This window comes from Pagrus major, chromosome 17, assembly GCF_040436345.1.
Source record: "Pagrus major chromosome 17, Pma_NU_1.0".
NCBI classification, from domain to species: Eukaryota; Metazoa; Chordata; class Actinopteri; order Spariformes; family Sparidae; genus Pagrus; species Pagrus major.
In genome coordinates this window covers 6,429,531-6,449,589 of record NC_133231.1, presented here as the reverse complement: position 1 = coordinate 6,449,589, position 20,059 = coordinate 6,429,531, and the positions used below count along the sequence as shown (strand labels likewise).

The 20,059-nt window shown below is 40.6% G+C and overlaps 1 protein-coding gene across 1 annotated transcript in view; it reads right to left on the bottom strand.

The window, feature by feature from the left end:
* The window catches only part of LOC141012037 (neuroendocrine convertase 1-like), a 146,425-nt gene that overhangs the window by 78,560 nt on the left and 47,806 nt on the right, over nt 1-20,059 (bottom strand). The window contains exons 3-5 of the mRNA XM_073485419.1: nt 2,587-2,624; nt 1,685-1,764; nt 566-654 (exon numbers count right to left, since the gene is read on the bottom strand). Of these exons, the coding sequence (XP_073341520.1) occupies nt 566-654; nt 1,685-1,764; nt 2,587-2,624 (207 nt within the window). The remainder of the gene's footprint in view (nt 1-565; nt 655-1,684; nt 1,765-2,586; nt 2,625-20,059) is intronic.

Here is a 20,059-nt window from a genome sequence, read left to right as displayed (position 1 = left end):
AAACCAAATATGGCACTTCTCCTTTGATTTAGCATAATTTGCCATGTCACACCAAGTTGTAAAATGCAAGTTTTCCCGATCAAAAATGATTCAACATGAAACAAATTGCTGTGCTGGACATGATATTTTTTTTGTTTTTGGAATAGTAATTGCTGCAGAATGTGGGCCAAAAATATGAGTTTGAATTATTTATTTTTGAATTAATTCGTTGCATTTTGTTCCACTGTTTTCTGAGAGACAGATAAATAAGGCCAGGTTCAAAGCATCCTGTCACAAACCTCATTTTATTTCCTACAGGAACTGAGATATGATCAATAATTTGCCACGTGCCTCTTTATTTTAAAGACACAAATCAAGCATTTACTGTCTGGATTTCAGCTGCTTTATAGAATCCTCCAAATGGAAATAAGTGCTTTCTGCATTATCACACAGTTGTATCTACTGTATAAAAAAGGATTAGTGGCCAACTACAAGTGGTTTTGAAAATGCCATGTCTTGGCCACTGCAGTACACCCACAATGCACTGCCTCCCACTGTCTCGATGATGCTGCATTGTTTTCCTCACCTCCGATCTTGGCATTGAAGGCGATGCCCACACCACAGTAGGAGTTGTTGGCCTCCATGGCAACTTCCCCTGCACATCGGGTACCGTGACTGAAACAGTGGGGGAATAAGATGTTAGCCACACACTGAGACTGAATATGCAGAGATGGGTTTTTTATTTTTTCGGATGTGTTGACCTGAGCACACCCCAAATTAAGCCTGGACGATCAATTGCATGCAGCACATCCTGATTTGAGGACTCTTACAGACAAACACTGAGATGCTGGAGACTGCAGCTCAAAACAAGGAAAACACTCTGCAGCTGATTTACTGTTCACTGTTGTCATTTTTATTTTTGAGCCCGATACCTCACATATGTAACATATTACTACATTTTCTAAAATCTGTTTCACCTATTTAGAATTGCATAATGTTGTGATATTATACTGTGAGTACAATATCTTTCAGTGGGCTAACTAATTGATCAATCGCTAAGCCAATCACCTTATTTACTATTGCTAAGCCTGTTAATCTTTCTGTTCTCACACGGAACAAAAATTAATTTACAATGATAAGAGTGGCAGATTAATTACTGGAAATTATTAATAACTTATTTGGTTTTAGACAGAAAAACACAAACCCAGATAGCAAAATTGATAGCAGATTCATTTATCTGGCCCACATACCGTGTGGAATGATGGCACTTGGGCAGGATAAGAATTTAGGATAAGAATGAGCCACTGTAATGCTATCTTGGGTAACTTTGGCTGGAGTTGTAATGTTGTAATGTAAACTACCCCAAATTCAATTGGGAGCGTGACAGAACTGCTATCATTATCATTAACAGTCACTGAGGAAACACTACATGTGCTATCATGAATGGGGCTTTTAATTTTTTTTTTAAACCTGTAACCCCATGAAATGCATTTAACTAATGAAATGTGCTTTAGCATCAGGTTAGGTTACTAGCCTGCTGTAACATAAGCTAATTTCCTGGACATGCAAACGTTTGCATCCCACATTAGAGAGGATAAATACACAGTTTAATCAATTCCTGGTGTCTTTTAGTTTCAAAATGCCAGTTAAATTGGTCAGTTTATTGACTCTCCCAAGAAAAGAAACATAGCACGACAGTTAGTACCTATTCTCTTCATCTCTGACAGGCATGGGATCATGAGACAGACCGTGTGAAGCAACCAGGTCAAAACTCGCGAGGGCTTCCTGCAATCCAGACAGAAAACAAATGGAGAGCAGTGTAACACAGTGTAGCTCTCAATGCAGAACATCAGAGTGACATGACAGGAAATGAAGGAATCCCATGAAGAACTCCTGATACTGCCACTTGAATTAGTCTGTCAACATATTTCTTCTGACTGACGGCAATCACTGTCACCGAGGAGATGCCTGTGACTGTGTCTATGTGTGTCTGCATGGTTTATGTGTGCCTCATAAAAGTGAACATGTTTGAATGACTTGTTTGCCAGTGTATATAGGCATAACGGGAGGAGGATGTCTTGGCAGCAAATGGTACAAGAGCAATTATGTGCATCTCTCTCTCTCTCTCTCTCTCTCTCTCTCTCTCCAGCCAGGCTTATCCATGCCAGACAATCTGCTCTGACAAAGTACAAGTTGGCCTGTGTGCTTCAAACTGCCTATAGGATTATATATGACAAGGCAGGAGTAAACAACACTGCCACTCCACATATGCTTTATGGTCAGCCAGTGTAACACCAGCCTAAATGAATAAAACAGCTTTATCACTATATGAACGTTTTATTGTCTCAGGTTTTAAGTAATAGAGGAGAGGAGCAGCTCAGGAGAAAGTCAATACACAGATTTCAGTCTAATGAAAATCCAAGTGTGTTTGTGTAACCAAACAGCACTGATGGAAAACTATAACCTCATAAAAAGACAACTTAATCAGAACAAACATCGAAGATCTACTGTAAATAAGATAACTAGAATGATAATATTTTACTGCTCAGTTTAAATGAGATTTGGTAGAGATCTATTGTTCAAAAATCACATTTCAAGTTTACTCACAAAGTTTTTCTCTAGGTCCTTGTTGGCGTGATCTACACCTGAAAATTGAAAAATAAAAGAATACATGAGTCAAAAATCAAACTATGATCAAACACAGAGAGACCAAGACACATTCAATACTCTAGACAAAGAAGTTTGAGAGAAAAATTGTCATTTGTGATGTTTTGGTGCAGTAATCAGACCGTGCCTAAGTGCCCTCATTGTTTCATTATTTTCCATGGAGCCAAGCAGGAGCTGTTTCATGTCATTTGAACTTACATTGTGGTAGACAGGTTATTAAAACTTTGAATTTTGAGTACCCTACTAATTGGTGTAATTAATTTGCCAAATTGTAACATTGAAGTCAAATTTTTGGAGCAAGTTGTGTCAAGATCCAGGCTGTGCTGTATGAGGTATTGCACATGACTGATGGATGAGTGAATGAACAAATGGGCACAGGACGATCTCTGGGCCCATTTTTCTTTTTCTTTTCTTTACCTTCTCTTGCATCGTTTTATCATCCTCTCTTTCCACATCAGTTGCCTTTCTTTCCCTTGCCCCCTCCCCATCTTCCCCCTCTCCTCACCCCAACCACCACCACCACCACCACCACCACCTCTTCCATCTCCGCTGCATCAGGGCTCCTGTGGTCTCAGCAAGAGACAAACGAATGAGGGCCCCAGGAGGGCCGCGCCTGCTCTGCCACACATCACTCACTCTCTCTCTCTCTCAATCACACACACACACACACACACACACACACAGGACCTGCCAGCCTTTGTCCCATCCAGGCAGTGCCTCTGGGTTGTCATGGTAACCTGCAGTTGGTTTTGCCGTTGAGGCCTGATTGTGTTGAGCTCGGGCGGGATGGAGCCCTGGGTGGGTGAAGCCTCATTGGAGACTGCCACGCTGTGCCACGCTGTGCCATGCCACGGCAGGTCAACCTGCTACGTCCTCTACATAACTACGAGCGCTTTATTCTCTCCTCGTCCACCAGACACAGATATTCAACCTGTGTATCGTTTGTTCTTTTCATATTCAATAGCCAAAATCGAAAAATGAGAAAAACAAAAAACAAACAAAAAAAAACAGTTATTTGTTATTTCATTATTCATTTATGAATCCAACACACAAAAAACAAATAACGTCTTGTTTATCCTATTTTCGATTTCATGCTCAAGTCAAAAATAGGGAGAAAAACCTGCTGGTTGGTTGGTTTTGTTGGCAAATTGTTTTAAAGGTTTCACTCAGTAGTTTTACTGTTATCTGGACTGCCTAACTCCCTATGCATTGCTGGTGTAGACAGCGTAGGAAGGGTTTAGACAGCCATGTGCTGCCTCTATGACAAACGGTGCCACCAGCCGCTTCTTTCACCCGCCATCAATGAGCTTTACCTTGAAACAAGACAGTAAAGTCTGAGTATTTCATTTTTTATTAAAACTACTAATGCACAAGATGTGTTGATGCATTTCTGTTTGTGAATAAGTGTGACTGATGTAGATGTACATGTGAAGATGTATGCATTTCCTGGGATGATTACAGCTACAATTTCAACCTCATCTCACATCTTCATCAGCGAGCAAAGTAGGCAAAAAAGGCAAAAATCAAACTGAGAAAACTCCACCCACTGAGATGCACCTCAGAGTTAAGATGTTTTGGTCCATTGATTTTTGCCCATTCATTTTGCATTTTGTGTTCATAGCAACTGTGCTTTGGTAGGAAAGGGTAGAAAATGTAGCACCAGTTGCTACAGAGCATTTTCAACAATCAACAAAGTTGTGAGGTTTTTATAGATTTTTAGTTTCTCATTCTCGAGGGAACAAGAGAAACTGCTCTCTGGCCAACTTTCCTCGCTGCCTGAGCCAAGTTGGATTTCCACACTGAGCATGGGGCCAAGCGAGGATGCTGCTGAGTAGGTTTTGCGTACTCTGATTTAAAGTTTGAAGTGTGTTGAGTGATACTGAAACATGATGTTTTCATATGGGATAGAAGTGACTCATGCGAGAGTTATGAAATGTCAGATATCACTTCAAAAAATAACCCCCTCATGTTGATCTGTTTTCCTTCTCTATCTCCCAACTTTATTATCAGACAAATCAGGAGATTCTCTCTTATCCTCTGCTTAAACTCAAACCAACCAATCAATCACTTTTGCTCTCATATTTGTCTTTTTCAGTTTAAAATGTATAAGCTTCAATTCTCTATGATGCTACTTGTCATTTTTTTTATGTATTCATGCATTTATGCGCAAACCATTAGTCACTTCAACATCCACAAACACTCACAACATTTAAGAAAAAATAATATTGTCAAAAAGCAACTTACACACAAGCAAACACAAAAAAACTGTTAAACTATCAGTTTCACCACAGTTTGTCTGGTATGAGTCATAAAATCTTTTTAAACAAAACGCCACTAAAGTCAAGATCATTTTCGTCATTAAAAGTTAATAATCAAAAAAGAAAAAAAGTTTTTACGACCTGAATGGTTAGATACAACTAAGGGTGAATGAGAAATGTGTTTGTAACCAATCCTTAAATGTTTATTAGCTCATATCACAGTCAACAGCAATGTGAACAAGTCTAATCATCTCACCAATTATGGAGAACTTTTCAATCTGTTAAACCTGAAAGTGAGACTGAAACACTAGGCATCTTTCCCAGTCTGGGTGTTTGTCCCCTGCGTACATAAATGCAGCTCTACAAACAGAAGATCTATGCTTTGATGTGAGAAGAATTGCTTGTCTGCAGGTGGCAAAGGAGCTTGCTTTATTAAGAGTTCATCTTTGTTTCGACTCAATTATAAGAAAGACACCTTACTGTGGATTCACACATGTTCTTGTGCTTCTATGTGTGTGTGTGTGTGTGTCAGAACCTAACACGGTGACAATCACACAGTCACGTCCGCGTTTAAAGGTGACAACATCACTTTTCTGTTTGTGATGGAGACATCTTTGGGAATTAACGTCAAGCTGCTGAGGCGGGAACAAAGTCACAAGTGAGCAAAGGATGGAGGGAGGAAGAATGAAAGGAGAGGCAACAGAGGGAGTGGACGGACAACTGGAGCTATAAAATTCAACCCCCCTCTGTAGCCTGAGAGTTTGTCACTCCTGACCATATGTATGAGTGTGTGACACCCATAACAATGATGAGGTGTGTTGGTATCCACTGTGATAACAGGCAAGGCAATGCAAGAGTTCATAGTGCATTTCATACTCAGTAGCAATTGCCTTACAAATAAAAGAGTATTAAAAAACAAACAAATTAAAACATTAAAATTAGATCATCAATAAGAAGTACCGTAAACTGAAAACTCAAAGCAGAGACAGCAGAGAAAAGGTAGGATTTCAGTTTAGTTTTGAATGTTGTCAGATAAACTGAAGGTATGTGTAGCGTAGTGACAAAATGCAGCTTTCTTGTGGGCTGTGTTAGCCTGAGCAAGTAATATGCTAAATTAATTTGCTGATACCTGATATCTGTCAATGGAACTACAGTCGTCCCATGTAATAGAAATATAGATTTAAGTATTGTCTTACAGCAGCATGTATAGGCTGAACAGAAGGGGCTCAGTATTGACCCTGCGGTACTCCAAATGTCATGCTGACCTGCTTCGTGGAAATTCAAAACAGTTATTTAATTTGATAAAGTTGTTGATAGACAATTATTTAAATTATATTTCAAATAAAGGTAAAATCTGATATGGGTCTGAAGTCGTTGTATGAAATCACTGCCACCCTATGGAGGATCTCAATGGCTTAGCATGTTCACGCATGTATCAGCTTGTGTGTGCTTCTCTGCAGTGCACAGATGTGTATTTGAATTAGGACTGACACGTGCACAGCATGAGCACGTGTATTTTCAGAGCTCCTGTGTCACACGGGTCAATTTGAGCATCAAAACAGTGCACCCTCAAGTATTTACAAGGATGATCTGAGTGAAGAAATGCATTCAGTCAGGTGCATTCACTCAGGTAGCACCATACTGCCATAAATACAGCCATAAACACACTCCAACACCGTCCAAGGTCTTCTGAGTGTGAAAGTAGAAAGCCACGTCCCACAGTTAGATGAAACACTGTAGGTGGTGGAGCCAATGCAAAACCTTCCATGAATACAAATGCTTTGAACCTGGCTGACCCAGTCTAGATTGTGATTGTGCAGGTGTGTGTATGTGTGTGTGTGCGCGCATTTGCTGCTCTGCATGTGTGTCAGCATTCAGCAGCAGCAGCTGCACTCTATCTCCTTGCTCCGGCAGCATTCACGCCGGTCCTCAGGGTCAAACACACACACAAATCAGACACAGAGATGTGTCGGAGGCCATTTTGAGCTGACGGTGAGTCGTGCCTGAGCCGCCGCTGAGAAAATGAGCCGACATCACTTCAGAGGACGCCCCTGCTACACCTGGGGCCCCCCGGCTGGCTCTCGCCGCTTAGCTCTACTCTGCAGGAGTTACTGTACAAAAAAAAGGAAATAGCAAAAAGTCAACAGGCTGCCTCTGATTCTGAAAGGTGGAGTAGTAGAAGGGCTAAGACATATGAGGAAGGAGGTAAGTCTAAAAACTGATACCAATATTGCTGTAATAAAGCTGTACACGGCTGATAATTTGCTTTTGCAAGTGTGAAAAAGGAAAAGAAAAGTGTGTGTCTGTGTGTGAGAGAGCTGCAGAGGGACAGGGGTGTGTATCACCACCCGTTGAGGGTGAGACTTCCTGGCCCTACACCTCCGTCTCATTAATCAGCTCGGTATTTAAGAAGGGCTGGAGTGGACACTTGCCTGTAATTAGCTGGCTTTGTCAAGGATGTGTGTGTGTATGTGTGTACGTGTGTGTGGGTTTAAAAAGTGAATGGCAAAGAGAGAGAGAGCTCTTGGGGAGAAGACAGAGTTTGATGAGTGATACAGAGTGGAAGGATTGAGTTGGAAGGATGTAGAGGGAGCGTGGGTGATGGAAAGCCTGGCACAGGGAGGAAACAAGAAGAGGACAGGAGTGAGAAGACAGAGGAGACAAGTTGGAGGAAGAGGAGAGAGGGAGAAAAGGACTGTTTAGAGTAGTGGGGGAGGTGAGAAAAAAAAGATGAGAGAAGACTGAAGAGAAATGACAGTAAGGAAAAGATATAGGAGAGACAGGGACGGAGCAGAGGGGCTGTGGGGATGGAGAAGAGGTTGACTTCTAAAGTGGGACATTAGTATTCAAACGGCACATATTCACCGCCCCCTCACCACACCCCGCTGCCCTGTCTGCCCAGTGGCCAGCTCTCCTCCTGCGGTGGACCCAGACACGAAGCTGGAGGTGGCAGAGGAAGTGTGTGTGTCTGTGTGTGTGTGTGTGTGTGTGTTGGGACTTAAGTTCATCGCAGGTCTGAAACGCTTCCCTCAATGGAGATCTCCACTTTAGAGAAATATGTCTTTGTTTTTTCCACAGTGTGTGGGTTTCAGAGTGCTTTCAGCTGTCACATTACTGTTATTGCTTTTGAAATTCAGAATAAAAAAATTTTTACCTGCAAGTTAAACATTTCCTGTCAGTCAGTGGGCATCACTTGAAATTTCTTGTTACTTAACACAAGTGCAAAACTGTACAGAGCCACACGCCCACATACACAGACAGTGATCCAGGAGGGTAGAAATACAGCAAAGCCATTGAAAGGAAGTGAAGCAAGACTGATCTGTAAGGCAAACCAGTCTGGCACCAGTGCAGCAAAATATCATGACTTTAGCCATACAGCGGAGCCGACAGTATGCGGCACAAAAGTGGCATCAATCCTGATCCTGAATCAGTAAAAAATAAAGCTCAGCCATTAATGATGCATGAAAAGAGTTAGTATCACTCATTTAACGGGTAAAACATGAAGCCCGTCAGAAAATACAAAATTGCTCAGCACTGACCGGTGGATGAGGCTTTGAAATGTGAAATTAACTTGTAAATGTATATAAAGGCCTAAATCGGTCTCTTTTTTGCCTTATAATGTATATCTAATGATGCATTTCATCTGTTACTGACTTTGTCTCAACAGCAAAATTAGTTTTTATTGTTTATGTACAGCAATTAAACCAAGTAAAGCACAACTGCAAAGCATCTGTTGCCACATCTAAAAAGGCAGTAAATGTGCATTCAATATGCTTGTAGAAAGTGGAATGCGGGTGCTGCGACACTCTGCTTCTGAAACACTACCTGTGGATACTGGAACTGTGATGGAAACCCTACATGTCATTCCATTAATTCAATGTCTTGACTTTGCAGAGATGATCTTAAGAGCTGGAGATCTGGAATCAAGTTGCAACACTTTAAAGGGCAGTTCAGCCAAATAATAAACATATTCTCACTTACCTCGAATGCTATCTATTCGTGCAGTTTTTATTGTTTTATTTGTTGAAGTTTAAATGCATTCACTTCTGAGATCACTCAATTGCAGTGCTTAAATCATTGGAAAATGTCTTTTAAAAAAAGTCTAGAACAACCTGTCTTCCTGAAAACAATGCCCCTGTTAATTCACAGACCTCATCATGAACAGATTTCATTGGAAGTACTTTTTTACTGAAAGTAAAGTCCAATGTTAACGGTTCTAAGCGATGTCTGCGCATTATCCTAAGTATCTGCCGAGAGGTGTTGCTGTGTTTTCAGAACTTTCAATGCTGTTAATGCCCTCAACAAAATTCATTCTATTTGGGTGGAGGAAGAAATCTCTACGACGCATATCTTCAAACCAGGACAAACAATATGTCTACCAGCATGGATGGATACCAATAGAGAAGTGAAAAAGTAGATTGCTTGGCTCATGTCTCATCTGCCCATGGGACTAATACATGTTAGGTGCAAAAGTGAGGGCTTAATAATAATAATGACGAAACGTGTCAACCACTGCAACAGTGTGGCTCAAATAAGATACATGAGGCTTCGGCCACACAGCAACACACTTGTTAGCAGAAATAGTTAATTGTTGGTTTTAGTCTTTGTTGACAATAACAAAATTAAGGAGCTTTAATAATGTAATTTATGTAATAATCCATGGACCATTTACTTTCTATAACCCTCCTGTTTCATTTATTACGTGCATAGGTGCCACAGATAAATGCACTGATTTCAACTGAAAACTATAATCCTCTCTCACAGTCACAGTGTACATTTCTCTATTTAATTCCTCATTGCTCCCCGCTGCAGTGTCTGTGTGTATCACTTCCCTTTCTTCCTACTAACCTACCTCCCAACTCTCCTCCACTGCTTTGCTCTCATTTGACTAATTATATTCACGGAGAACGGTGTTGACAAATTCATTTTGAAATCCATTAGTCCCGTGGCGTTGTTTAAACAATGTGCGCGTTAATGTCCATTGCTTTAATACCCCTGATTCACATTCTAATAGCCGTCTGATAAATCAGGTTATCTGCGACACCTTCTACGCGCCGTGAAGAGCGGAAATTAGAGAATTATTAACTATCCGTGGTGCTCTGTCGTGTCCGGGTATGTTAGGAGGAAGAGGAGAGGAGATGACAGAGCAGAGGAGGGAGGGAGAGGGAGAGAGAGAGAGACAGAGAGAGAGAGAGACAGAGAGAGAGAGAGAGCGGGGAGACAAAGATGGAGAAAGAGCAGAGAAATTAGAGGGATGGATGAGGTTAAAAAAAGACCAGAGGGAGAAAACAGAGTGAGAAAGAGATAATAAGGACCGTGAAGAGCAGCAGGACTAAGTGACAGTAAATCTAGATGAGACTAAGACAAACATTAAAGACGGAGACTGGGGCCAGAATATAGAAGAACTTATACTATAGAGGGGGAAGCAAGTAGAGGATCAATCTAAGAACAGTGAACATTTAACATTCTACTTTAACACTTTGGTCACTCTACCTACCGAACACAATTCATGTATTTAATTGTATTCATTGTTTATTTTAAGTTTAATAATTTTCTGTAAGTCTGCAGAGCACTTGTTGGCTTATATCCTGAGTGATTGTATTATTTAACTGCAAAAGCAATGAGTGTTCATGTACATATATGCATGTTTTGTTACCATGACAAAAAAAACAAATACAAATAATTTCCTCTTACCTGTCGAGCTATTTGTCCTTCTAGAATGTTCTGGTTGCTGAGTTTTGGAGATATTGGCCAAAGAGATGTCTAAATAACTATTTTGTCTGTATGGTGGTATAGGTAGAATGGAATAACATCAAACCAAAAATGACAGGTAGAGGGACAAATAAATGTATCTAAATCTATCTAATTTGCATTAATATCATAAGCTATTATGTCTTTAATAATGTATGTTCCTTAAGTGGCTATGCTCCAGCCCAGATTATGATGGATACTAAGAGGCCACTATGGCATCGGCAAAAACATCTTTCATTAAGGAGCCAGTGTATAGGATTTAGTGGCATCTAGTAGTGTGGTTGCAGACTGCAACCAGCTGAATACCCTCACGCCACACCCTCCCCTACAGTGGCTGCTAAAAGAGCTAAGAGCCTTCTTTAGAGTCAGTGTTTGGGTTGTTCTTTCTGGGCTATTGTAGAATAATGGGGGTGCAACATGGCAGACTCCACGGAAGAGGACCATCCTCTCTCGATAGAAAGAAAAGGCTCATTCAAAGGTAATGAAAACGCAACAATTCATAGTTTTAGGTGATTAGACACTAATAAAAACATGATTCTGAATATTTATTCCATTTCTGCCATGACCTCCCCTTAATCCTATACATGATATGTACATTTTGGAATATCGTCAGTGAAATTATCAGTCTTCTTACAAAATCTGTCGTAAACCTTTCGGACTGAGAAACAAAACCCAGCAGTGGTCCTGTGCATCACTACACACATCATTGCTGCAGCTCATGTGTCATTGCTCCTCCTCACTGACTGGAACGAACCTCCTGATATGAACTCTCCCACTCTATTTTGACAGTTCCACCTCCACCTTCACCTCCTCTCTCTTCCTTCCTCTCACCTCCTTCTCCAACCAAATCCTGGCTGCTTCTACTCCTCTTCCTCCTGTCCCACTTGCCCCCTCCTCCTCCTCTTCACACCCGCTGAACAGAAAGAGAGAGTCTGTTAGTGTCAGTAACCCTGCCTGTGGTGCCTCGTGGACTGTGTGGATTAGACACACAGGCCTGATTAGCTGCTTGTTTACCTACCAGCACCACCACTATCGCCACCACAGGGCTTCAAGGGCAACACCAGTGGATCATCTCCCCACACACACATAAAAAACAGCTAATAAACACACTGTGTTGAGCACTCCGGGTGCATGTGTGTGAGAGTGTCTGCGTGTGTGCTTGTTTTTGTGTGTATGTGGTGTGTGTGCCATCATGCCCCCGTTGAGTCGCCCACCATGGCACAGGGCTCTTAATTAAGAGGAGTGTGTGTGTGTGTGTGTGTGTGTGTGTTCCGGGGGCGGAGCAGCTGGCAGGAGGCACTGGGGCCAGAGAACATCTGCAGGAGGCCACAACACGCCTGCACACACACACACAAACAGGCACCTATACACACACTCACAGGCATATGAACACACATAACTACACACATCGTCGCCACTTGGCAACTCACACCCCTGAGAACACAGAAATATGCACTTGCAAGCAGACACGCGGACCCGTTGAGCGCTGCCATTGCCACTGCCGCCATACCAGTGGGACTGTCACCATAGCAACCCAGGACTGGTCATGTCACCCTGGTTTAGTGAGACGGGTGACAGCAAGAGAGAGTGAGAGATAGTCAGGCGATAAAAAGAGCAAAAGACAAAGACAGAGAGCGAGGGGCATTAAATACCCTCCACAATGCTCGCTTCAGTCTTGTGTTGAAACAAAAGGGTGAAGAGAAGAGAGAGAGAGAGAGGGCAGGAGAGAGGGAGAGAGAGAGAGAGAGAGAGAGAGAGAGAGAGAGAGAGAGAGAGAGAGAGAATCCGCAGACGTCTCATCCAACGAGCTGCTCTGGATGTGAGGAGGTCAGCAGCTTAGAGGACTTCATACGCACCACAGGGCCCTCAGAAGTCAGTCTCCTTTTTCAATAAGTCAAGAGGAGCTGTAAAGTTGTGTAACACACACACACACACACACACACACACACACTCACACACCCACACACACACACTCAAACACACATGATGTCATCATGTTGATAGAAAGTGAAAAGGTAGAGAATAGGAGAGGGATTTTGTCCTTGCTGCTGGCCAAAGGCTACGGCTAAGGGTGAAGGATTAAAGGATCATATCAGCCTTTGTGAGTTTCCTTTATTTCCTGCTGTTATCTGTGTCGGTCTGTATAAGGAATTTACTTTAACATCGATTGGTTTGCTTTACTTTTGAGCCCTAAAGCTATGAAATGATGTCTTGTATCTAAATATCAAAAGATTATCGCAACTTAAAACCACCAATACTTGTGGAAATACTCAAACAAAAATCAATCCCCCTGTTTGTATGTGCATTTTGGACCTGTGAGAAAAAGAACGTTTTTACACCTGGTTGAGGTGTAAAAGTTGTTGTCTTGACAAAATGCGACAAAGTACAGTGGAAATACATATATTCCCTGATGAGACTAAATATAACAGCAGATGAAATCATCAGATACGTGTGGAGTGATGTGAAAATTAATACATACAACACACCATTTTTTTTCCATATTTCCATCACATTTTCGACATTATTTTCCACTGTTTGAGGTATGACTGGTGCTCTCTTAATCACATAATCTCTTCTTCTGCAGTGGTTTATTGGCACCTCACTGGAAAATTAGCTCCACCAACTGTTTATGTAGAACCAACTCCTAATATTCACTTTACAGTAATGGATGGAAACACACATTCATTTGCATATTCTTTTGCCAATTTTCTGGAAATGTGGTTAAAATTTTCACAAGTATGTTCACTACATCTGACACCGTGTGCCACAGGGTTGGGTTGAGTTGGAAACCTGCTGCATGACCTTATAGTACAAAGAGAGATTGCTTTGTGGCTACTGATATTAAGGTTCTATTTGGCCCCCCTGCTGTTTGTAATTCAAAGTGTAAATTGCTGTTCATGGCATTTATTTTTTGTGAGGTAAAAATGCTCTTTAGATAGGTAGGATCTCTAATTATTAATTAGTTTTTCATAATTTGAGCATGGTGGGAAGAGTAACACTTTGTGAAGGAAGTCAGTCAATTAAGGGAATTTCCGATCCAAGTTCAGTTTTTGCATCATAACAGTACAATCGTATTTGTGTGATCCAAGTTTCAGTTTTGGCCCTCCAATGGAAAAATGTTGTCCACCCCTGACTATGAATTCCTGACAGTGGTAAATGGTAAAAGGAGAAAAATAACAACTTGTCAGCAACAAGAAGAAAAGAAAAAAGTCTCAAGATACTGACCAATCATAGCTAATTCCTACGTACATTTGGCATAAAGGCTGCTTTTTGAAGAGGGAAAAAAGAACAAATCACCCGCCTGACTGGAATTGTTTGATATTTTACGTTCAATTGCATTTTTGCCGAATGTTAGACAAGAAGACAACACCTCTCTCATGCCGGGACAATCTCTCACTTGACGTTACCATTAGATTGCCAGGCAACCAGTAGAGACACCAGAAGACTTTTTAAACAAACACATGGTGGAAGAATCAGATGAATAATAGTGAAAACTGCCAGGATATAATGCCTGACATGTACACTTACACACACAACGTTATACTGGTTATTATATCATTTTATATTATAGATATTACTAGTCAGCTGGTAGCCAAGCTGCTGATGAAGTAGCCAATGATGGTCAAGCATGAGTGAAGCAGCTGATGCCAATCATGTGCTGCAGGCACAACTTTGGATGTCTGAACTATTGCGATGTTCTTTTTGTGTTGTGGTGAAAAAACAACTTAAATGAACTACAGCCCCCAGTTGCCACACTTGAATGATCAAAGTCTGTTGATTCATATGACTTTACCTACAACTACATCTCTTGTTTCACTGTAACACTGGTGTATCACACTGAAAAAGGCCTAGCTGGTGTCTGAACTTTCTTCCCTCTGGAAAAATAAATGTTAACATGAGCAACTGTTATGTGCTTTCCCTGAAAGATGAAGCGAGATACAGACTACCAATCATCTAGCCCAGGGCCTCATTTGTTTACAGTAATTGCACCAGGGTATCACTATTAATGGTATAATGATGTTTAAAGATGGGACACGGAGCACCTTTAAATCATCCTCTGTTTGTGTTTTGCAGGGACGTTCCATCACTGCATTACATAACCGAGGGATGGGCTTATTAGCTGCTAAAGCTGATTTGTCAGAGATATAAGCTACTTCATAACAAAACTCCAGTCATATTTAACTGTTGTTGCTTAAGAGATCTAATGTGAGTTAGTTTAAATTTCATAAAAAGCCAAAGGTTGGTAGTGAAGAAGGCAGGGGTTGATGTGAAGTGATCTCCGGCTACTGGAGGAAAAAGGTCAGTAGCACCAGAATGATCCCCTGAGTCTCTAACTGTCTGTACATGAATTGGGAAATGGTCCGTAACCACAGAGACAAGGACACACAACAACACACACCACCACCAACAGCATCTCTACTTGCTACCGTAGCTGCACATTTATGTCAGTCTCAGCATGTGTGTGTGCATGCATGCATAGCCTTGTGTGTCTTCTCCATGTGGATACATACATGTGCGATTATTTTTATATGTTCATGCGTGTGTGTGTGTGTGTGAGTGAGAGAGAGATGTAGTGACTTGAGATTTACGCATATTCATTAATCAATATTTGTGCTCCTTAGGCTGTTCTATACAGTATCGATTTGCAGCCAGAGCCTAGAGCATACGTGCTTGACCCTTGACCCCAATAAAACAATAATATGCCCCCATAAAAAACAATGTGTCCCCAGTCTGCACTGACTGGTTGGGCAGCTATTGAACCGGAGCAGAAAGCTATAACAGTCCGAACCAATATGACAAAGAGTGAGCGTTCGTGGCTTCTGAGCGCATTTTTTCTTTTCTACAGTATAAAAAGTGACATTATTACATCGCAACAGCTGATTTTGGGGCGTGATTGATTCTCTTTTTAGAGAAAACAGGACTTGAGAAGTGGCAGGATTTATTAAGGGCAACTGCACGTAAAAGTCAAGTTCATTTTTTATAAATAATTAATATTAGTTGGCTGGATTGTGGAGCACCTCCATGAATTGGATGAACATGAAATTCAGCTTGTTAAAGCCTTAGTACAACACTGGCAAATGCATTTAAAGTATCAGGTTATTTGATATGAAGAATAATGATTACATAAATTATGTGGAAAGAAGTTAACAGTGTATGCATTTCAGTAACAACGAACATGTCAAGCTTTAGTGAGGGTTATACTTGGCACTTGTTTTTTTTATACTGAAAAAGCAGTCTCTCTCAGTTTCTTATAATCTGCGTCAACAGAAAATGACATAACACCTGTGTCTGACTCCTTCTGCAACGGCAGCTGATGTTCATGAATTTCATCACATTTGGTAGCCAAACTAGAACTGATGACATGGCATAACCCCAAACTGTTACCCCAAACTTAAAACTATCCAAGAAACTGCTGTCTTTCTATGTTGAGAAAACTTGATGATCATCAAAGCAGCATTAATTGATTCTTTTTGGTCACTTTGGAGGCAGAGGAACAAACTGTAAAATATCATCACTCTATAAAGTGATATGGTATTTATCAGACAGTTACCCAGGCAGAAATGTTCACGGAAGAGGTGATGTATTACAGTTTTATTCACGTTATGTTCAGACATGTTCGCTGACTTCCTTCCTCACACTCTGATGTATCACCTGATGTTTCCCTGGAAGTCATAGCGACAGATGGCCAAATGAAACGCACCTTAACCTTGAATAAAATTACAGATGTTGAGAGGTTTTAACATTGTTGGTAACATTTTGGATAATGTAAGTGCTCAACAAAATATATGACAGGTATAGTGGTCTTTAGACGGTATAAAGGTTAAAATGGCAAACATTTATTTCCTTTTAGCTCTGTTTAGTTCTCCAGCAACTTCTGAGGGAAATACTTTTTTATTCTTTAGCTGCTAAATGCTCCACCATGTATCCACTATGCTACTCACTAACTTTGTCTGTCCACTGGTAGTGGGCAGAGTACAGTTTATGAACTTTTCTTTCCAAAACAATTACCTGCTGCTGAAAACATGATTGATGAATGGCTTGAGAGTAAATGAAAACAGGCTGTGTAGTGTAAACAATAAGCTGAAAGACACTGAAACAATCAAAATGATTAGCACAGCTTTGAAAGAAAATTTTGAAATTGGTATTTAAAGTGCTGAAAGAAACTTCCAGTACCAGAGAGTGCTGACCATCACTTTAATCAGTTAGAGTGACAATTTCAAGAGTGGCATTCTTTTGGTTAAACTTTCATTCACATCAAATCTATAATTTGAATTTATAAACTTAATATTTTTTAACCTGGACATTTTAATCAGTATTTGCATCAAGAAGCTCTTAAAAAATGCCATAGCCTGTGTCAGATTTAGCCTTCAGCTGTTATTTCAATACATTCGATTCATATTGAATTAACATTTATGTACATATAAGTATCTGATTGGACTCAGTATCAGCAGATACCCAGTAATAAAGGACTCCGATTGGGACTTGGGCCAAAAAAAACTTTGGACATCCCCGTTTAAAGCAACACTAGGTAGTTTGGACTCATTACTACCCCCAGCTGGTTGAGAAGTGCAATTATCTGTTACCAGTGTCGTAAATACTGTCGCTGTATGAGCATCCCTGGGGAAAATGAATACACGTGAATTTGTTGATGGAGCCGGCGAATCACAAAACACGACGCTTGGGCGTGAATGTGTTTAGTAAGTCTGAAAATATAACTATGTTTTCGGGAGTTACTAAATACAATCGCAAGTTGACGTTGTGTTTGGTGTAATAACTACAACCAACTCGGTACGACAACAGTAAGTAGCATGCTAACGTTACAGATAACAACAATAGCCTAACGTTACCTCCCGACCACACTGTTCAACAATTACGTTGATTATCTGCATGAACTAAGGAATCTGCAACTTTTCAAGACAAGACGTTCATAGTGTTTTAATAAGTTAGTCATTGTTTACAGTCACTACATGAAAACATGCAAGCTATCGAAACGGACAGCATTAGATTATCTCCCGGCTTTATTACGGTTATAAACTGTGGACAAATAGTGCCCCAATGAACACCACATAACAACAAATCAACTCAAAGTAAAAGTCGGTAAGATAATAAATATGTATATATGTAATATATGACTTGAAATCCAGTAGCATCAAGGCTAGGTCACCATCAGTCTTGAAACCCATTTCTTCTTTCAGCTCACGCCATTGAGTGTAAGCTGGTCCAATATTTATCCGTGTCCGGGCTCTGTTCTATCACTTTCTCTTTTTCTTTTCTTCGCCTCCTCAGACAATAACTTCTTGGCTTTTTTAGCTGGCTCGGCCATGGCGTTGGTTTACAAAAAATCCAAGTAGCTGCTGGCTAAATCCACCGATGAATAAACGTGTGACGTATGCCGTAAAGCAGGTCACACTAGACGACTTTACGTCAGATAGGTTCCGACCCGCTCTGCCTGAGACCCCCCTCAGGCTGCAGAGACGTCACCATTCATCCTATTAACCGTTTTTCTACCACTTAACTGAGTTTAGAAACATTATTTTAAGGTCGAAAAACTACCTAGTGTTGCTTTAAAATATCTCTCAGCTATAGTACTCCAAATCAAAGTGATTAAAAATGGGTGTCAAAATGTCTTTATGTTTTATCTGATTCTATTTTTTTCTGTCTTTGTTCCAAGTCTGTAAAATTTGAAGAAGCAGCCTTCGCTGTTCCCTCTGCAGGGAGAAACAGCAGTAGTGACACATTATGAGAAATACAACTGAAGCACTGGTTTGAATTTGTGAAGATTCGCTGGAGAAGAAAATCTGTTTTGTTGCCATAACTAAACCAGCACAGTAAGAGCGAGGAAATAAACATGTTATGATTAATTTACGGACTCTTACATAGAAGATCATAATGAGGACATAATCTGTGTGTGCATGCACTGTGTGTGCGCGTGCACGTTTGTGTGTGTGAATAACACAGTGTTGAAAGCGTGCTCTGGTTCCAGCCAAACTCAGCATTAATGATGGACTGAGATCAGCTCTAACTGTGGGATCAAATACTCCGTCTGCTAAATAATGTAGCGTACAGGGCCAATGACAGTCTCATATGGACCAGAGAGAGGGATGTTGGAAGCCTAATGTATAGCAGGTAGCCTAAGTATGTCAGCAACCGCTGTTAAATACTCCCGGGCTGGAGGAAGGAGCGCTGCCAAATATATACACCATTTGTGTGTGTGTGAATGCGTGTGTCTGGGCACGTTTGAGGTTGTGTGCGTGCAATAGTGCATGTACAGATGAATGTGCGTGTTTGTGTTTGTGTCGGCAATGTGTGTCACTCATCAATAATGTACAGCTCTTGGTTCTCCCCTCTTCAAAGCTAGTGACGCTCTAGTGTTCCACATAATTAACTCTCTCTCTAACACGCACGCACGCATGCAGGCACGCAGGCACACACACACACACACACACACACACACACACACACAAACACAAGCACACACCTAAATAGAGTTGAGGAAACAGCAGACAAATATACAGATATAAATGGGCTCAAACTCTAAGATATCCACAGAAAATTCTAACAAAAACTTGTTTCAAAACTCCTTTTTATTATTTAATTGCACTTGAAAATGACTGAAATGTATTTGTAAAATTGCTGAATCAGCCTTAAATCTATAACTCAAAAGAACCATTTGAACCTTTTGATATGAGAGAAGGTTGAAAATGTGTGCTCGTGTGTACAGGATTAGAATAACATTGAGTGTCTCAATTTCTTGAGATATCTGTATTGGAAACTGGTCCTGGTTATGCTTGTTGTTTAAGAGAGTAGAGCGCAGAGAACAGCCATAAAGGCCCATCTTTCTGACCTTGTTCTCAGTGCAGTTTTGCTCTAACTAGGCTGGTGGGAACAGGGATTAGTAAACAGGTTCTGTACTGCCTGTGATGTGTGGAGTCTGTTTCCTGGTACCAGAGCTTTGATTAATACATTAATTTAAGACAACAGAGACTGATTATTTATTCATCAGTGATGAAATATAATAGTGTTTTTTTTTCTTTCTCTCACACTCGTTAAAAATAGTCGTCTAAAGCCCCAAGGGCAAGATGACCTGCTAACATTAGACACTCTGGTTCAAAGTCCACTTGTAGAAGAAATGTTCATAGAAACACTGAAGAATGATTTAGATTCTAACCAACCTCAACAAAAATATGATAAAGACATTCAATGACCTGAGAAACAAAAACAACGCAGTTATTTAACTCTGTGGCCCATTCACTGCTTTCTACATCTTTTTGGATTTCCTTTGATAATTTTCAGACACAATAAAACTCTAGATCAAAAAAATAAATAAATGTATACATATACATTTACTCAGTCACCTACTGCAGTATGTGCCTCCTAGCAGTAATCAGGAAGCAGAGCATTAT